The following is a 20573-nucleotide window of genomic DNA, read 5'->3' as shown; positions in this document are numbered from 1 at the left end:
GTGGAGCTCCCTTTGTGTTGTTTCGGCGCTGAAAGGTTTGTGAGTGTGATATTAAGTCCTGCTGTAACTACTCCAGCTGTCATGCTCTTATTTTTTGTCATAATCTTCTTCAATGACCATCTGCCATGATCATTCAGCAAACACTTTTGGCTGAGCACACACTTTTGGCTACAATGTGACTTAGCAGTTGATGTTTTGTGTGCGGTATAAACCTTCCGATATGTTGCCTCTTGAAATAGCAAAAATTTAAGCTACATTGGTAACGAAAGCATCCACCATACGATCACCAACAATTTGCCAATGTTCAAATACCCTGAGCTCTAACATAATGCACTCTCAACTACACAGAACACTGTTCTGCCCATGAATGACACTTGCAATGCTGTTCATGGACAAATACAACAGTGCAACATGCAGGCTTGGCTAGCATCTGCATTTGTGTTCACACATGCATTTCTTATGGTGTTTCCATGTTTTTGTCCATCCCCTCTATGTAGGAAGGCCTCTGTGAAGTTTGTCTTCGTAGAAGTGAAGCCACAGACACAACAGGGGACAGTGTGAGGATCTAAACTGGTCTAGGTAGTGAAATATCTAAAGATGATTTCATTGACAGTCTTAACCTTAATTTCTTTAAGTACATAGATTTCTAGGCTATGTGCACACAGTACAGGGTGATTCAAAAAGAATACCACAACTTTAAAAATGTGTATTTAATGAAAGAAACATAATATAACCTTCTGTTATACATCATTACAAAGAGTATTTAAAAAGGTTTTTTTTCACTCAAAAACAAGTTCAGAGATGTTCAATATGGCCCCCTCCAGACAAATGCTTGCTGGATGCGTGCTACATTTTCATCACTCGTTCTCGGCCGTCCAGAACTTTTCCCTTTGCACAAACACCCATTCTCTGTAAACTGTTTATACCAACGTTTAATACACCACCTATCAGGAGGTTTAACACCATACTTCGTTCGAAATGCACGCTGAACAACTGTCGTCGATTCACTTCTGCCGTACTCAATAACACAAAAAGCTTTCTGTTGAGCGGTCGCCATCTTAGCATCAACTGACGCTGACGCCTAGTCAACAGCGCCTCAAGCGAACAAATGTACAACTAAATGAAACTTTATAGCTCCCTTAATTCGCCGACAGATAGTGCTTAGCTCTGCCTTTTGTCGTTGCAGAGTTTTAAATTCCTAAAGTTGTGGTATTCTTTTTGAATCACCCTGTATAATACAGTAGTTCTAAAGCACAAGCAATGACACGATATAATGCTTGTGGTCTGGTATTGCGCATAAAAACTTAGGATCGAGCTACATGTAAAATGAGGTGGACAAGCAGCACTGAATGTGCAACCTGTAACTTGCTTTTTTTTTTGTACAGTTTGTGTACGTGGCACCATAAAGGTGTCTTGTATGTCTGGATGTATAGGGATACAAATTATTAAGCTAGATGCTGTGGTGGCTACCATATAGTTAAGAGTTTTTCATCTGGTTCTGCTGTAGACTGAAATGGTGTTGCTCTGTACATATGAGACATTTTATTGGTCACACTATTTCAAATTAATCCCTTGCTGGTCAGCTTGCTTAACTATCTTAGCCTTATCAAATATCAGTTACAGACTGGACACTTGAAATGTGCAGCATGTCAGTAACAAATGGTATGAATACAATAGGTGCCGATTCTCTCCAATGAGGTGGAATAAAAGACAGCCTATATGTAATGTGGGCTCTTAATGGATTTATCATTCATTGATTGGTGTGAATTTTGCAGAAAAGATCTGATGTTATGAAAAATTTTGTGTCACAGCTTGGCACATACTAAGCACGTCACTGCTACAAACCAGTCAGCATGTGGAAGCCAAAATTGATATTAAGTGAATGGTTACAAACACTGTAAAGAGAAAACATTATGACACAAATAATGTGAGTTGAAATCAATACCAATGAATAAAGCCAAAATCATCTTAAGCAACACCACACACAACTACAGTCGCAAATCTAATTGCAGGTTCAGAAAAAGAAGTAATAGTTGTATTTGAGGATCAGCATACAGAAATTTTAATAACAAGGTATGAACAGCCAATCCCACTACACCACACCACATATTTATTTCCTGTACTGGAACAACTACTATTTATTCCATGTGACACATTTGCTGCCACCCTTGGAGTCACAGCAGCCAAAAGTGGAACAATCTGCCACACAGATAATATCACCAAAACTCTCCGAGTCTGTCTGCATATCGCTAAAGTGAAGAGATATTAGAAAAATCTGACTGAGCTTCATACTTGTAGAGCTACATGGCAAAAGTAAGAGAAATCCTGCAGTATAAAACTTTCAGTAAACAATGTGTACTGAATGGTCACAGTACTCACTAGAATGGGTTCAAATGGGAACTGTCCACGTATGATGGTTAAAAAGGGATATGGGACTCATCAACATAACTAATCTAAGCATGTTGATGCTGGGGCTTTCAACAAATTATGGTGATATCTAATGGAATTTGGAGTGTCCTGCACATTTATAATGGTATACACTACATCAGTGCCATTACAAGTGAACAGTTGGTAAAGTCACACAAGAATGTTCACAGGGAAATACTCTACTATATAAAGGTGCGTTTACACTGCGATTTGTATCGGCACATGTATGAGATACATGTATATGCGACTTTGCGACATGTATCGCGACTTGTATGAGTTGACAAGTATCAACCTCATACATGTATGAGCGTGCGTTTACACTGGTTAATTTGTATCACTGTGCGATGGCTTCCGACGACAATTTGGAAGATTTCACATTTTTATGTGCTGGTACATTTGCTCTTTTGGAAGATGATAGGAAGAAAAGGCGGAGGAAGCACAGATGGTGGCAATGGTGGCAGAGAGAGTTTCTTCGCAAACGCACTACTCACGGAGCTTACGCAATGCTCGTTCAGGAATTAACACTAAGAGGATGGTGCATATTTTAGAAATTATGTTAGGATGAGTATGGAGGATTTCCACAGTTTGTTATCTCTTGTGGCTCCTCTTGTGTCCAAAACCAACACAAACTTTCGGGAAGCAATTCCACCAGAGGATCAGCTGGCAGTAACACACTGTTTTTTGGCCACTGGGGATTCCTTTCCGACGTTAATGTATCTGCATAGAATATCAAAAAGGGCCATATGCAACATTATTCTTCATGTTTGTGAGGCCACTGTGCAAGTTTTATCCCAAGAAGTGAAGGTAAAAGTTTTATATATATCAGAGTATGTAATACATTATATCATTTTTTCATGTATCTGGCACGTATATCAATTTTTTGCTATTTTTCCGGCAGCCTCGCGTGATAATGTTGACAACGGATGCTAATGCCGACAATCGTGTGTGAGATGTTGGCATTATCAATCGCGCAACAATGCAAATGTTTTGTCATGAAATCATTGTTTTACGAGGACAATTACTTTTAACGAGCGGACGAGGGTACATACAAATGGCACATACATTTTGCACCATAAATTTCTCAAATTTTGCTGAAATGGGTTAGCTTTTAAATCTTTGGAACGACTGACATGCTTCACTCAGTAATACAACATCACAATTTCTGAGGACACTTTCTGCACAGTAAAGATATCCAACAACATTAATTTGTATTTAGTTTTATTAAGTAGTACTTGACAGCACATGACATGCATATTTCAACATTTATACATGTTTTTAAAGAATCCATAAATTATGTTGCATTTGCATCTATTAGTTCATCGTTTGCCTCCTGCAAACATCTGTATATTCCATTCTCAAGTCTTGCCATAATTCTAGTATGGCCATTTTCCTAAAGAAATCTGAGCTTATTGGCGACAAAGTCACCCAAGTGGGTAAACTGGTCCCTTTTTCTGCCTACTAAATTGTCACCAACTTTTCTTAAGGTCTGTAAAAGACCTTCTCTGTCTTCATCCAGGTCTCTCCTGGCTCTCTTCAGTGCACTTGATCTACCACTTCCACTCGGACTTGGAGTGGTACAGGGTGACACGGTTGCAGAGCCACTTTCATGTGGAGGCACAGAGATGACTGGAGTGGTTTCCACTTCCACAATGTCTTGTGGGGGCATGGCAAATGTCATCTCCTCCATTTCTGTTACATCGAAAGGGAAACTAATGCTTCCTTCTCCTTCTCCTTCACTATCTCCATCTGTGGCTGGGGCTTCCATGACCTTTAAAATACATAACACATTTCTAAGGCAAAGTGAGCTGTATGTTATACATACATTATAATCAAAGTATCTTAATGTATTGAGAATTTTTTGAGTGTCCATCCGTAAATTAAATTAAAAAAGTAACAATTTTCTTTCCAGCTTCCTGCTACTGAAGAGGAATGGCTGAAAATTGCCAAAGAATATGAAGAAAAATGGAATTTCCCCAGGTGTTTGGGAGCTATAGATGGGGGGGCACATTGACATTGTGGCACCACCCAACAGTGGAACAGTTTATTTTAATTATAAAGAGCACTTCAGTATCGTTTTGCTAGCAATTGCTGATGCTAATTATAGAATAATTTATGCTGATGTTGGCACACAGGGGAGGATTTCAGATTGTGGTGTCCTTAAAGACACCACATTTTACAAAACGTTAGATACCAAAACTCTAAATATACCACCATCAACTCCTCTTCCTGGTAGGAGCAAGCCTGTTCCATATGTTTTCGTCGCTGATGAAGCCTTTGGCCTAGAGGAAAATATTTTGGAACCATTTCCAGGTCTGCATGAAAAAAACGGTTGGCAACGTATTTTTAACTATAGAGCATGCAGAGCAAGAAGAGTAATAGAAAATGTATTTGGGATTATAAGTGCTGTTTACAGAGTGCTGAGGAAGCAAATGCTTCTCAGTCCAGAAAAGGCTACAGTGGTGGCACCAGCCTGTGTTTATTTACATAATTTTCTTCAAAACAGAAAATCTCAAAGGTATTGTCCAGCAGGAACATACAATAGAGAGGGAGATGATGGCAACGTAATACCTGGGTCCTGGAGGGACACCCCTACTGTGCTGGAGCCACTGCCCAGAACTGGCCGAAGAACTTCATTGCTGAATAACAACAGAAGAGAATATGCTGAATACTTCTGCAGCATTCAGGGCTCCATCCCATGGCAGTATGGAAAATAAGTTCCACATCATTGTTAAACGATGACATAAAGGAATATGCTCTATTCTTCTGCAGTATTCAGGACTTCAAACCATAGCAGTATGGAGAATCATGTTTTTCAGTGAAATTGTAAATAATTGTAAATATTCACATTATGTAAAGCATTAGCACAAAAAAAATGTTGCCAAATATATGATTAATAAAATAATACAACAAATTTACTTACTGGTACTACTTCATGTGTGCTCCTATGAGAGAGTGGTTTGTAATTGTCTCTTATGAACTGCATACTTTCAAAAGCATACCATGTAGAGTGGTGCACATTGCTTTTAGCACTTCCAGTTCCTTTGCTGCTCTTCCTTTTCGCTAACTCGTGACTATATTGGTTTTTTTAAATTGTGCCACTTGTCCTCACATTCCTTCCTAGACACGTTAAATGCCTTAGCAATTTCCTCCCACTCGTTGTACCTTTTCTGAGTGTTCTTATAGTCTCCTAGTTTCACATCCCATATACAGGGATGCCTCTATAAAATTCAGTGTATTTTGTTTAGACCAAGAAGTCATGGCAAATTTTAAAGTATTACACGCGGGCACAACACACGACACAATACACAAATACCTACACAACACAACGACAATCGGCACCTCCAAAACTCAAACAGCCACCAAAGAGCCTGGTACTATGCGTGCGCTAATCGTCAAAATAAGCGGCAGGTGACAAGACGACAGGAAATGATAGTACTGCGCATGTGCGAGTTCTTCAAATGTCGCTCATACATGTCGCGTATATGGCCAAAAAGCGATATACGAAATGTATATGCGACATGTATGAGCTCGAGAGCCCGCATACAAGTTCTGTGAATTTTTGTATGAGGTGATGAATCGCTACATGTCAAATTGACATGTCGCTCATACATGTCGCGATAAATGTATCCCAGTGTAAATGTACCCTAAGGCTGAAATTTGTGTTCAAAGAACTTCTACATCTGATGGGAATTCTCACATATGCTGACAACCTATGCCACAATATTAGATAGGTGCATAGGGTCAAAGCATTTTTGTTTTGCATATTGGTATTCCAGTTGCATGGGTTTATTTATCAACTGTCATTTTTTATTTGTAGTTCACTGTTGCTATTTGAGTTTATGTATTGTGATTTGGAGATAGTGAGTGGAGCTGTAGATGCTAGTAAATGGAGTGCCAATTTGAAAAATCGGAGCATTTCTGACAAATTCTTCTGTTCGAGTTAAAAGAGGGGCGAGAGCAGTAGAGGCACCCAGAAACATTTGTGTCTTGTGCAGACATAATGTCAACAGACACAGCATGGCAAGAAAGTGGTTTTCTGGTTTTAAGGAGGATCATTTTGACATTAGTGACCCTCCACGTTCAAGACGACCTTCGGGGTTTGGTGAAGATCATATAAATGCATTAACCCCACAATGATCAATGTCAGTGTATCAAGGACTAGCAAATGTGATGAAATGTGCTCATTCCATCATTGTGTACAGCATGCTTTCTGGATGAAAATGCACCCCGAATATGGCTCGAGGAGATCTTTGTCTTAAAACGAAGTGATTTCTACAGTTGTGGAATTGAAAAGTTACCCCAACATTGGCAGTCTGTCGTAAATAGTGAAGGAGAATATATTATTGATGACTAATGTCTCTGTTATGTGTATCTGTAGTGTTTATTAAACTTACAGAAAACGCTATGAACTTATGCATCAAACCAATATATTGCAGCTCAACACCTTGACATTGAGGTAATCAAAGACAGAATACAAGCTCGGCTTGGACAAAGGGGATGGAAGACAGAGAAGGAAGACAATTAAATGTGACCAAGGAATCTTTCTGGTATATGTTTTCATTGATTTAGGGTTACTACAAAATACCTACATTTGTATGGTCAGAGGGACTGGGAAGCTAGTTCCTCCCAAATACGAGTCCTGTGCACTAAATACTGTACCACCTCAATCAGTGACTGAAACAAAAATTCCATGTTTATTACCAAACTTTTCAAATTCACCACTCATGACCCTACAGATTGCATCTATCTTGTATTTTAGGAATAATACAACTGGGAATATAAGTAAAACAAAATATAAATACGTTAATAGAAAATGTAAACAAAAAACATGAATTCAATACAAAGGCTGCTGTCTCAGAGTAGTCTGAATTTTCAATTTAAACTTTTCCTGCAGCAACTGTGGTACTTCAGGAAGCAACACAATAAACATTTTCAGTGCCAATACTTGAAGCTGCCATGGATTTTGACAACTAGTAACTTGTGATGTCTCTAAAATTTCTCTCTTTACTATCATTGTAACTGTGGATTTCAAGCTGCATACTAAAGTTTGTTTTCTTGCTTTCCTGTCATAACTGAGGCAGTTGAAGGCATAATGACTAAGGATAGTCACTACTCCTAGATGGATAAAGGAAGGTTTGCAATGGTCCTGGTTCTTATTTGGTGTTGAATTGTAACTGTCTTCTATCGGAGTACCAGGAAACACAGATTTCTGAGTGGTCGCAAAACTGTAACCTGTAACTGATTTGCATGGTACACCATCAAGAAAACCTGTTGGTACTGCATTTTTAATGTTTTAAGTGATATACAACATGTGCAAGTTTTCCATACATATGTGCAATGCATTCTTTTCAGGTTAATTAGTTATCAATCATGATACCAAGAAGTTTCGCAGCCTTCACGTGATCCTACATCCTAATCATCAACACTATGTAACATCTGCTATGTATTGTATTCATTCTGTTTACCATGAATGACTATGGTTATACCGAATAATACCGGGTGGCTATAATAAACTTTCCCTATTTAAAACATTATAACACAGAAACTAATTACCATACGAGTACCAGACTTGGTAGCATTAATGTCCAAAGTATGGAGTGCACAATTTTCACGTGTCGCAGAACCACCATCCAGTTCCAACAATGGCCACCAGGTACTGTGATCAGCCATCATGATTCACAGTCACACATCTGACCAGTTGCAGTGCACTTGGTGGTGTGTCAACATGAGCTTGGACAAAAGGAGCATGGCATTATTGGTGAAGCTCTGTTATCAAAACAACAGTAATATGGCAGCTGCACTTCAAGAATATCACCAGTTGAATGGGTTACAGAAGGGTCAGCTTTCTCCACCTGCTGTGCAGAGCATGATGAGAAGTCGTTCAAACCAACTGGAGAACCGGGTGTCACTCCGGGAAGATGGCGATGACAGGTTGCACCACAGGTGGTTGATGAAATCGCTGTTGCTATGGCAGACAATGCTGTGTACAATTCCCGATGATCATGCAGTGCATGTGCTGTATCACGACAGTTGAACATCCCGTGGTCCACTGTATGGAAGGTGCTTCGAACAATTCTCAAATGGTATCTGTACAAGATCCGTGTCATACACCAGCTTGCACACAGGATGCACAATGGTGTGTTGACTTCACTCTCTAGTTTCTCACAAGGAATGAAGTTGACAAGGGCCATCCCTGGACCATCCCATAGACAGACAAAGCTCATTTTTCTCTGATGGGTGAGGTGAATACACAGAATTACCAAGTGTGGGGATCTTAATCTCCAGTCACTGTGCATGAAGTACCTCTGTATGGTGAACATATCACCGTATGGTGCGGGTTCACAGGTACATTCATCATTAGCCTACTCTTTTTTGAACAGATTAGCACTCAAGGATCAAAGTCATGCAGTGTGGGTGGCCAGCGTTACTGCGATATACTTTGCCAGCATGTCATACCCACTTTACAGGAGAGAGACGCATTGAACTCAACAGTTTTCATGCAGGAGGGGGCCGGCACGATCACCTGATCTCTCACCCTGTGATTTCTGGTTGTGGGGCTATCTGAAGGACAGGGTTTACCAGAGAAGCATTCACACATGTGCTGATCTGAAGCTCAGCATATCAAGAGAGGTAGCCGGCGTACCTAAGAACATGCTTTGTACTGCTGTGCAGAATGCAATCCTGTGCTTTCAGACTCTTCTGGCACTGGTGGGTGCCATATTGAGCTCCTTTTGTAGCAGTAATGGTACCAGTATGTAGCGGTATGATAAACCATAACAGTACATTAAAAGTGTTTCAACTGAATTGATTCTGCATTATTTCTCTCCCCCACGTACTTGACATTAATGCTATCAAGTTTGGGGCTCATACAGTGATTAGTTTACATGTTATAATGTATTAAATAGAGAAGGTTTAATTATAACCACCCAGTATGTCTTAATGAATTGCCACAGGAGGATACTTCCTATTAAATAATAAGGTTCTATCATGTAACTCATGAGTCAGACAAACTATTCTTGCTGCCTTTATTTGTATACGTCCAAATATACCTGAAATATCTATCTGGTATGGATTCCACACACTTGAAGGTCATATCAATATTTTAAAAAATTGTACTTTAATGATTTTGAATTTTGTAATTTTATTCCACATATCAAAACTCGGAAAAATCCAAAATTAATTATGGTTTTGTGTGTTTCATTTTTGAATTATTAATTTTTAAAGTTTCTGGAATTGTGAAATTTCCATCACATTTTGAAAACAAAATGACCATATATCAAAAACTATTTGACTTACAGGCCTCAAATTTGGACCAATTTATCCAGTTTCTTACAAACATTAAAAATATGGCAATTTTTTCTCAAAGCAACCTTTTTTAAATTCTTAAAAATTTCAAAATTTGATTTTTTGTGTTAAAAAAATATGTATGCAAGTTACACAATTCTTGGTGCCAAATTTCATTAGGTGTTCCAATGAGAAGAGGTTGAAATAAATTTTGTTTCACTGCAATTTGATTTGTCGACTGTATCAAGTGCACTTTGTATGCAGGCTAGTTCAGAAAGATGGTGCTGGCAATCCTGCGTACATTTAAAAACAATTAATTTTAGGAAATTCAAAGGAAGTGTTCACACTTTTCAAATCAAACTATCCATAGATCCAAATTGGATTCTCAAGTTTGCTGACTTAAAGTGAAAAACTTGTATTGTAGCTGTTTGTGAAAATTTTAGCACTTCCATGAATAGAGTGTATTTTTAAAGCTTGTAAGAAACTGAATAAATTGGTACAAATTTTAGGCCTCTAAAGCAACTAGTTTTTGAGATATGGCCATTTTCAGGTTTCAACAGTGACAAAAATTGTATCATTTGGAAACTAAAAATGAATAACTCAAAAATAAAAGATCCAAAAAAAAATTCATTTTGTGGTTTTTCATGCACACAACTGCTACAGGTTAACAATTATTGAACTATATGAAATAAAATTGTCATAACTTCTGAACAGTTTGTGTTAGGACATTCAAGTTGCACGGTTTATCGCGGGGCATGGTGGGAATTAGTATAATTTGGTTTAGTAATGAAGCCCACTTTCACTTGGAAGGGTTCGTCAACTAGCAAAATTGGCACATTTTGAGGACTGAGAATCCTCATTTCGCAATCCAGAAGTCTCTTCACTCTCAACGGGTGACTGTGTGGTGTGCAATGTCCAGTCACAGAATAATTGGTGCGATATTCCTTGATGGCACAGTGACTACTGAACGGTACATGAAGGTTGTGGAAGATGATTTTATCCCCATTATCCAAAGTGACCCTGATTTCGACAAAATGTGGTTCGTGCAAGACGGAGTTTAGCCCCACCAAAGCAGGAGAGTGTTTAATGTCCTGTAGGAGCACTTTGGGGACAGCATTGGCTCTGGAACACTCAGAGGTCACTGGTGTGGGTCTCGATTGGCTGTCATATTCTCTGGATCTGAAGACATGCGACTCCTTTTTGTGGGGCAATATTAAAGACAAGGTGTACAGCAATAATCCTAAAACAATTGCTGAAAACAGCCATTCAGCAAGGCATCAACAGCATAGCCGTTCTGACACTTCAGCGGGTCGAATAGAATTTTGCTATTCATCTGCGCCACGTCATTGCCAATGATGGCAGGCAAATCGAACATGTCATAATCTAAATCTGAATATATGTAGTGATGTTTACACGTTGAATAACATGTGTGCACATCGTAGTTTGTAACTAATTTACATTTTTTCATATAGTTCAATAATTGTCACCCTGTACTACCACTGTACATAAAAATCATGAAAATTTGTGATTTCACATGAACTGACCCTCTACCAATACTCCACGTTGAGTCACACAAGTGTTTTGCAAGTACTCTTCTTTGTAGGTTGACTACATTTTCTCAGTATCCTACCAACGAAACAAACTCTGCCACTTGCTTTACTTATGCCTGAATCTGTATGGTCATTGCATATCATATCCCCACAAATTATTACATCTCAGTATTTGTACCAGCTGACTGATTCCAATCATGACTTACTAATTTTGTGGTTGTAGGATACTATATTTCTGTGTTTCATGAATCACAAAAATTAACATACCTGAACATTTATGCTAGTCACAAATCTTTGGACTGCTTTGAAATCTTATCAAGATCTGACTGAATAGTAGTGTAGCTATTTTTATATCATCTCATTATACACGGTTGGTTATAACAACTGTCTTGAAGTGCTGTAATGCTTGGATACACAAATGATTTGTTGTGTACAGCAGAACAGCAAAAAAGTACATAGGAGTAACTCCATTTGCATTCTAGATGCAAGGAAAGTTTATGCACTATCACATCTGAATGTCGATTGTTTGTGAGATTTGCAAGGTCGTGACCTATCAGACAAGGTTTATCATTCCATGATACTTTTGCTCGCACTCATCTGGTTTCTCCTACTGTCACAAGAATACAGAATTCATCAGTTCAGAAGGACCATACTCATTGTCATCCAGGGTCTCGACAGTGGCGCCCGACTAATGCCAGCTAACAATGAGATCATGTCTGCTTGGTCACGCAGGACCATAAAGACATGTCACATACTTTGAGTCAGGAAATGAGTTTGTTTGAAGCAAAAGAATTATTGACACTGATGACTGGATCACAACAGATTGCAGTATGTAATCTGTTTTTGCACTTTCGGGTGGTGCGACTGCAGAGGCACACTGACCACGTGCACTCTGCGGCAAAACTGGACATTGGAGTGGCATCATGTCATCTTTTCAGACACGTCACAGTTCTGTGTACAGCATCATGATGGGCATATCTACGTAGGACACCCTGGGGTTGGGGGGGGGGGGGGGGGGGGGTAGAAAAAGAAAAAAAAAAAAACTTTGCTAGACTGCATTTGTCATCATATGGGCCCGGCATCTGGCATGATAGTAAGGGGCGCTACTGTGTAACAATATGACCACCTGTGGTTCATATAGCTGGTAATTTCGAAAGTAGGCATTAAATTTCTGATTTGTTAAAAGTGGTTGTCCCCTATCTTTGAGGCATTCATGATGTACCCTCTCAACGGCAAGACGGTCACATTGCCTGTATTACCAAAAACATCTACAAATTTCATCATGTATTCTTTCTATACTATACTGTACAGCACAATCCATATTTTCTTTTTTTCCTAATCCACTCCAGTGTTGCAATTTTAATGAGCAGCACTATATATAACTGCATATCTGCAAAAATTCTCAATCTGAAGTTCAATTAAAATTACTTGATAGTTGACACTTTATACGTTGTAGCTGGTTTCTTCCAATCAGAATGCTCAACATCACACCCAAACTGTTCACTGTTGCCGAACTGCCACAACAGTTGGTCAGTTCACATCCAGTTCCTTATCCAGGATTCTTTCTTGATGTGTTTGGATGACGAATCATGCCTCTAGCACTTTTATTCCATATTTCATCACACATGACTGGATTCTTTCATACAAGATGCGATTCAGCATTACATAAGCAGTCTGTCGAAAAAATTATGGAACATTTGTAACATCAATGGTGTGTTGGAGTGAAATGCAGTTGGCATCCCTGCAGATACCTATATTTAATGTTTAACTGCTGGAAGTTTCATTGTTGTATGTCTGTTAGTTATTGTTCTGTACTGTATTGAGTAGAATGTTTTGCACACACTTTGTGAAATTCGAGATGGCAGAGTTAGAGGAATAACATGTCTGCATTAAATTTTACATGAAACTCAAGAAAATCTTTACAGAGTCACATCAAATGATACGAGAAGCCTACGGTGATGAGTGCTTAAGCTGTATTTGGTGTTATGAATGGTTCACACGGTTTAAAAGTGGCCGAACAGAAGTTAAAGATGACCCTCGTTCAAGACGCCCTTTAACACCTACTGACAACGTTCATGTCAGGAACACCAGCGAGTTGTGCATGCCAATTGAAGATTGAGACTGTCCAAGAGATTGCAGAAAAATGTAACATTTCAATTGGATCATGTCACGCAATCCCAACACAGCATCTTGGAATGTATTGCGTTGTCGCCAAGTTCATCCCATGGCTCTTGCATCACAATTAGGCACCCACAAATTCATCCCTGTTGCTGCACAACTGTTACACAAAAAATAGAATCACTGTGCTGCTTCATTCTCCGTACTCTCCAAACATGCAGCTTTTTTTTTTTTTAATTTCCAAAATTGAAAACCCCATTGAAAGGACGAAGGTTTGCAATGATAAATTGTGTAGCAGAGTATTTCGAAGTAGACCATGCACAATAAGTAAAAGGTAAGCGAAGAAAAATTATGTGGATTTTTTGAACAGACCTCGTATACAGTTACCATAATAACAGGGATCAGCTTACATTAGGTAAGCTTCACACAATATTGTGTGAAGCTGAATTTTTGAAGGCTGCAATTGATTGTTGCAACTGGGTCAGAACAGTCAAAAATCTAACTACTTAAACCAGTGTTGTGGCATGGTGAAATGATTAGTGCATATACCTCACATGTAAAATGGCATAGGTATGATTCTTGTCAAATGTAGCAAAACTTTATTATTGCTGAATCTAATTAAAATAATTTGATTATTATTTTTATTCAGGTAACTGGTTTAAATGTGTTTTTTTGGTAATTCTTTGCCATGTATTTTCATCATCATACTGACTTTTCTATTTGCTCTTTTTTGTCTTTCTATCATTATTTTTTCATTTGGAATCCGTCTATATTACATATAGTCTACAACCAACTGCCAACGAAGACTGCTAATTGGTTCGTAGTGCGGGAGCTCGGGTAAACAGCCTGAATATAGTTTCAAGTAACCATTGACAATGAGAAATTACAGTTTGCTTTTCAGTGCTGAAACTGAATTTTTCTGTCTTGAGTTTGCTCGCAGAGCTGAGCTTCAGTCGCTGCACACTGTTGGCCATCGTTTTCTCAGATAAATTGCACATCACAAAGTACACAAGTTTAAATTCAGGGCTACAAAAAGTGTCGTCTGGTGCAGTTCTGTCACTGGTCACTTAAAATCAGCTGTTGACAGAGAATCTCGCAATTCCAACATTGCTCCACATTACACGTTAACGGCATATGTGAAGTGACCTGCCCTGTTTCCATGCCACATATAACGGAGTGGTAGCCAGCAGCCAATGTTGCAACACTGTAGTGGGAAATGACAGATGTCAACTATCAAGTAATTTTAATCGGACTAAAGTCCCTAATTTCTATTGATACCCCAAATAATCAAAGTTTTGTTAATAGCTAGTGGTGTGGAGCTGACTCAATTAATTTTAGGCAGTCAATAAATACTGCATCTAACTGATTATCTGAAACCATGAATTTCAGTATGTGATGCAAAAAAAAAAAATTTACTGGTATTCACATGTCCGTTGTTTTTTTAAACCTTGCTGGTTGGCATTGTGCGGGTCAGTCTGTTTGAGATACCTCTTTATTTTTGAGCTCAGAATATGTTCTAGGATTCTATAACAGAAGGATATCAATGATACTGGGTGGCAGTTTTGTGGATTTCATCTGCCAACCTGGTAGTTGACAGGTGTGACCAGTGCTTTCTTCCAACTAATCTGTTTAAGGAACCTATGCTGGGTTAGCCAGGTCACAATTTATATAGAGAGAACAAAAAGGTATAGAGAGAACAAAAAGGAACTCTACTGGACCTTTGACACTTTCTCAGTTTTAGCAATTTAAGCACTTTCTCATCTCCACTAACACTAATATCTATATCACTTGCCTTTGTAGTGGTGCGGTACTAAACTGTGGCAATACTTTTGTCTCTCTATATATGAACATCTGAAAAGTGTGTTCAGCACTTCTGCTTTGCTACTCTCAATTTCAGTTCCAGTGTCATTTATGGATGTGTCAATACTAACTCTGGTGTCACTAACAACCTTTACATATGACAATAATTTCTTCAGTGTTTCTGAGAGGTTTTTCAATAAGACTCTGCTATGTTACTTATTGAAGGCTTCATGTATTGCCCTCTGAATTGCCAAACATATTTCATTTAACATATCTATAGTACTGTCTTTTGTTTTACACCTATTGTGCAGTAGTTGCTGCTTCTTTAGAAGTTACTTTACTGAGGCTGTATACCATGTAAGGTCCTTCCCATTATGAATGACTAACAGAAGCAACTTTTTGTCTGGAAGATGAAGTTTTCTATGGCACATTTCATAACAGAAGGTAAACCAAACTGACAATTTTGTATTTGAACCTAGCCTTTCCATTCTACCATGCATTGCTTACTAACAACAAACTGGCCTCCAATTCTTCAACTAATAACAATAATAAATCACCTTTTCATCTTAAAATTTACATTGACTATGAACACAGATGCATTTAATTTAGTTACCTGGTAAATCATTGGAGTTTTATCTAATTAATACAACTTTTCTGATTTGATCTTGTAGTTATAATTCTTTGTACAGAAAAGTGGGATACTTGGTAGTAGGACATTTGTCTGCTTTGACCAGTGACATAGGTTTGCTGTGCTGCGAACTGTTGTGTGATGTCATTGAGCCAAAGTGTGTGTGTTTTGGACTGGAAGTGAAATGTTGTTGTAGAGGGCGTGGTGTGTGAAGAGGTGGCATGCTCTAGTGGTTTAATTATGTGGTGGCAGTGTATCTGTGAGATATTTTATTGTGTCATTTAGTGTGCTATAGTCATGATGGCACAAAGGAATATAATGCAAAGAATGCTGTCATATAAAACTGAGTATATCATAAAATTTAAATTGTACTGTCATGTGGATAAGTAATTATGGAGTAAGTGGATCAATGTTTTTATTTTCAATCATAAGAGAGGGAAGTGGATAAATGTTTATTAATATATTGAACATGCAATTATTACTAATAAATACCAATGCACCTACTTTCTCCCATGATTAAATTAAAATACTGATCCATTTACCTTCTCCCATGATTTCACTAAAAAAAAGGCATTGATTCACTTATCTTTTTCTGTGATTTACTTAAAAAACATTGATCTACTTACAACTGTTATTAAAAACTATTTTCCTATGGGTTTGACCGTATTGTCCTATATGACTCATCATTCATCATGTTCACTTCCCATCATTCACTGCGCATAAAAATACAAACTACAACATGCAACAGAAAAGCTGCCGACACCATAAGTGCACTTTCATTCTTTAGGGTGATCTATATAGGTGAACTGGAGATTGGGATACCGGCTTCTGTGGTTGTGGGGGGGATTACTGGTATCCTTGTCTAGGCCTGAGCTGTATAGTTTAACTGGAGATTGGAATACTGTGATCTTAGATGTGTTGTGTATGGTTTTGTCAGGTTTTAATTTTTGGCAGTTTTGAGTATTATTTTCTACGGTGTGTTGTCTTGAAAGGTGTCATCGTTTTTATTATTTAATTTTTAGTTTATTCCTGCCCGAAACCCCCTTTTTACCACTGCTGTCTCACTAATTTCAGTGGGCTTAGTTTGTCCATTTGTGCACATGTTGTCAAAGAAGACGGGAGGTATCCCAGTCTCCAGTAATCATGAAAAGTGCATTAAATATACACAACGGGCTACACTGCACATCTGTTACAATAAACTTTACTTTGATTTCACATTCGTTGACCTCAACAACTCTCACCGGAAATCTCACCTTCCCGCCTTATGTAGAATTCTAGTTATATCACAGATCAGTCTGTGACCACAACCAATGTTTTAAGGGAGGGTACTATAACACACTAACTTCTACAATGTAAACACCACTTATGAATCAGGCTTTAGGCCTGTCCTGAATGCCTCCTACAAGTCAGTACAAGGAGCATGTTATGGCAGAAGGAAATGACTAGCATGTCACCAATCCCTCCCCAGCAGACGAATCCTGGTGATGGTGCTACTTCTTTCTTCAAGCAGCTTCTCACTTGGCATCACAACGGCGGATTAACTCTGTTTAATATCTTCCTACCACAAAAAACCCGAGGAGGCACTGGAAATCAAACCCAAACCCATTCAGACTGAAGGCAGCATCGCTAACTATTCAGCTATGGATGCAGTCCTCCCACTTTTATGTACAAGGTTTTTCCACAGTATTTTTTCCAGTGAGACGGCTAAGTCAATAAAACACTCAGCATCTTCTGAAATAAAAGAAAAGTCAAACCACTAAATTTTGGTCCATACCACACTGATCATTATTTCGTCACTTAAGTGAAAGTTAACAACAATCTTTGCCTCCAACTTCTCAACTACAAAGTTTTCATAGTTTGGAAAAATATTATGCAAAAAATTATTCACACTTTTTGCTCTTTCACCATCTTCTTTCTTAATTAAAAATACAACAATGATATCTGAAGAAGTGGAGAATTTATGATCTAACAAGAAGCAAGAAAGTATGCAATAATTAGCTCACTGAAGGAATGTGTCAGACATTGAGCGGAAGTAATTTATAGAATGCACATGTAATATTTGATGGTTTACTGCAACAACAATTTGCATCTTGTAACAGCTGCAATCGAATCCTATCTATATTTCACAAAACTGGATAGGTCATATTCGCCAATAATGTTGGACTAAGTTTTGGTTAATGGTTTCGACAGTTTGATTTACATGTCAACTCATTTCATTAAATGTCAATGAAGAGAAAGACTGAAAATATTAGGCCTATGTCAAAAGAGAAATTCACACAGAAAATTTTATAATTATGAGACCCATCTGCTGGCCAGTAATTACCTCCAGGGCACAAAATATTTAGTAAGGCTAATAGACACATATATAACTACATGACAATATCCTTGCTTTCTAAACTACATGATCCTTCCTCAGACTAAGCGAGATGGAGCAAATGGTTATCACATTGGACTCGCTTTTGGGAGGACAGCGGCTCAAATTCCCATCTCGCTATCCAGATTTAGGTATTCCATGATGTCCCTAAATATCCTCAGGCAAATGCTGGGATGGTTTCTTTGAAAGGGCATGGCTGATTTCCTTCCACATCCTTCGTTAATAGCAGCTTCAGCACAGTCTCTAATCACATAGCTGTCAACGGAACATTAAACACTAATCTCTTCCTCCCCTTCCTTCCTCAGGAAGGTGAGGGAAAGGTTGGGAAACATAAAAATGAAATGGCAAATCACTGAGGATGATGATGCGAGGGTGAGAGGAAACAAAGCTGGACGGGGACATATCAGAAGAGCGCTCTGACACTTGTGTCAACAAAAGGATATGAAGGGGAGGAGGAGAACCACAAAGTACACACTCACTGACAAATAAATGAAATAAGTTCAGACCAGTATCAGCACGATGGTAAGATGGGGACTCAAAATTCTTGTGTTGGCAATACCTCAGGTGGAATAAATAGTTATTGTCATTATCTGCTATTTGGCATAATTTCAAACTTATTGGCCTATTTTTGAAATACGCATAACTATAGTATGCATATCATTAAATTTCTTTTTTCTAATACAAAAATGAAAACTGAAAGGAAGAGTGTTTTCTACTGCGATCAAATGATCTTTTTTCATTCTCAAATCAAGTACTACATCAGTTTAGCACTGCTCTTCACACACAAAGTGCCAGTGAACCCAAAGCTGAAAGACCAGGAAGTGTACACAAAAACAGAATAAAAAAACTGATGTGGTATGAAAAAGAATAAAACAATTACAAAATTTAATCTTTTACATACTTTATATAACTGGAAAATATTATCAAAACCGACTCTCAGTCACACTTTCACTTCAGAGTAATTATTTATCTACCAATATATGTACTTATATGTTATGTCTTTACCATGAGGTGGTTTGTACTCTTTTCCTAGAATCCACACACTTTCTTTTGTCTGTGGTATGTCATCTGGATCCAAATGTGACGCATCATGAGTGAGGTATGCTTCTAACATCATATCCATGATTGGTATGTTTTTGATAAGACAATGTCACTATTTCACTCCAGATCATCAGCCTATGACAAGAAAAAAAATATGGTACCAGTAAGTGAAAGAAATGTTAAGTCTCTTTCTATTGAAGTACAGCCTTTCAAAAATTTCCAGTAATCACATGGCAGCAGAGAAAATAGCTCCATGTATAAAAGTATGGCAAAAACATCTTAAAACTATGCAGTATTAGAAATAATAGCCGTATTTGGACCTTTAACAGAGAAATTAATCTCATGAAAAATGCTTTGGGCAAGCTGTCACGCCCCTTTTAAAGTTACACCACACAAAACAAAAACCATTGACATTTGCAACTGAAAAAATCTTTACGGTTGTAAATACTGATTGTTGTAGTGAACTGCCGTGTAATATTGGTTAGCCATGTTCACTACTGGCATTTAATGTACAAAGAAAACGCACACGAAAGGAAATTAGACCTGTTGCGTTTCATTAACTATTACGTAAAAATCTTAATATGCTGCAGATTCCTGAAACTTCCTTTATGCGGAAAACTGCTATTTCATGGAACGCAAACCGTCTCCTCAAGCATTCAAATAATGGACAACACTGTCTTTCAGCGTCTCTCAACGCTATCATGAAACTAGGCTATTACTAAATGCTGTGTCTGAACAATGAATCCTGGTGCCTCCTAGACTTTAATACAATGTAACCGATTCAGCTAGAGTGTCTCTTGTTACGTTTAACAATACATGTCGCGGACCCATGTTTTCGAAACATTTATGTAACTATATGTCATATGAGGCGGATTTATGTTTACGTCTTCGAACTGTCAATTTCAAATTTCAGAGTTCCATTTAAATTGAAGTTTTCGTGTGGAAACGACATCGCACTGGTTACAACAGAAATCATAGACATTTATTTTCTTTTGTCCAATGGTTTGTATTACCTTGTAAACAATTTCGCCGATCAGTATAAAAGCAATAATATATTTATGTCTTTGCATTACACGGCACATCCTATCCCAGCAAAGGTGCTTACTGCCTGCGTCAGACGATTGTCGATCCTGAGTATTGATATCGACCCGACATTCGCAATTTCGCGAGTAACCGAAACAGAGAAATTAAAGAGAAGTGTTAGCTATCACTTTTATCAGGATTATAATCTTAATGGGAAAAAGGCATGAAATTACATGAATCGGAATAATAGAAGGCATGTAGTGCAACAGAAGACGCTGAGAACCCACAAACGTAATAAATGCGTTGCATCCCATGAACACGAAGCCGT

At 38.1% G+C, this 20573-nt stretch overlaps 1 protein-coding gene across 1 annotated transcript in view; it reads right to left on the bottom strand.

The window, feature by feature from the left end:
- Positions 1–20345, bottom strand: part of LOC126262823 (cysteine protease ATG4B) — a 91260-nt gene extending 70915 nt beyond the window's left edge. Inside the window, exons 1-2 of the mRNA XM_049959671.1 lie at positions 20236–20345; positions 19187–19357 (exon numbers count right to left, since the gene is read on the bottom strand). Coding sequence (XP_049815628.1) covers positions 19187–19304 — 118 coding nt within the window. The 5' untranslated portion in view covers positions 19305–19357; positions 20236–20345. The remainder of the gene's footprint in view (positions 1–19186; positions 19358–20235) is intronic.
- Positions 20346–20573: the final 228 nt, after the last annotated feature.

Source organism: Schistocerca nitens, chromosome 6, assembly GCF_023898315.1.
Source record: "Schistocerca nitens isolate TAMUIC-IGC-003100 chromosome 6, iqSchNite1.1, whole genome shotgun sequence".
Lineage (NCBI taxonomy): Eukaryota > Metazoa > Arthropoda > Insecta > Orthoptera > Acrididae > Schistocerca > Schistocerca nitens.
This window is presented reverse-complemented; position numbering and strand designations above follow the sequence as displayed.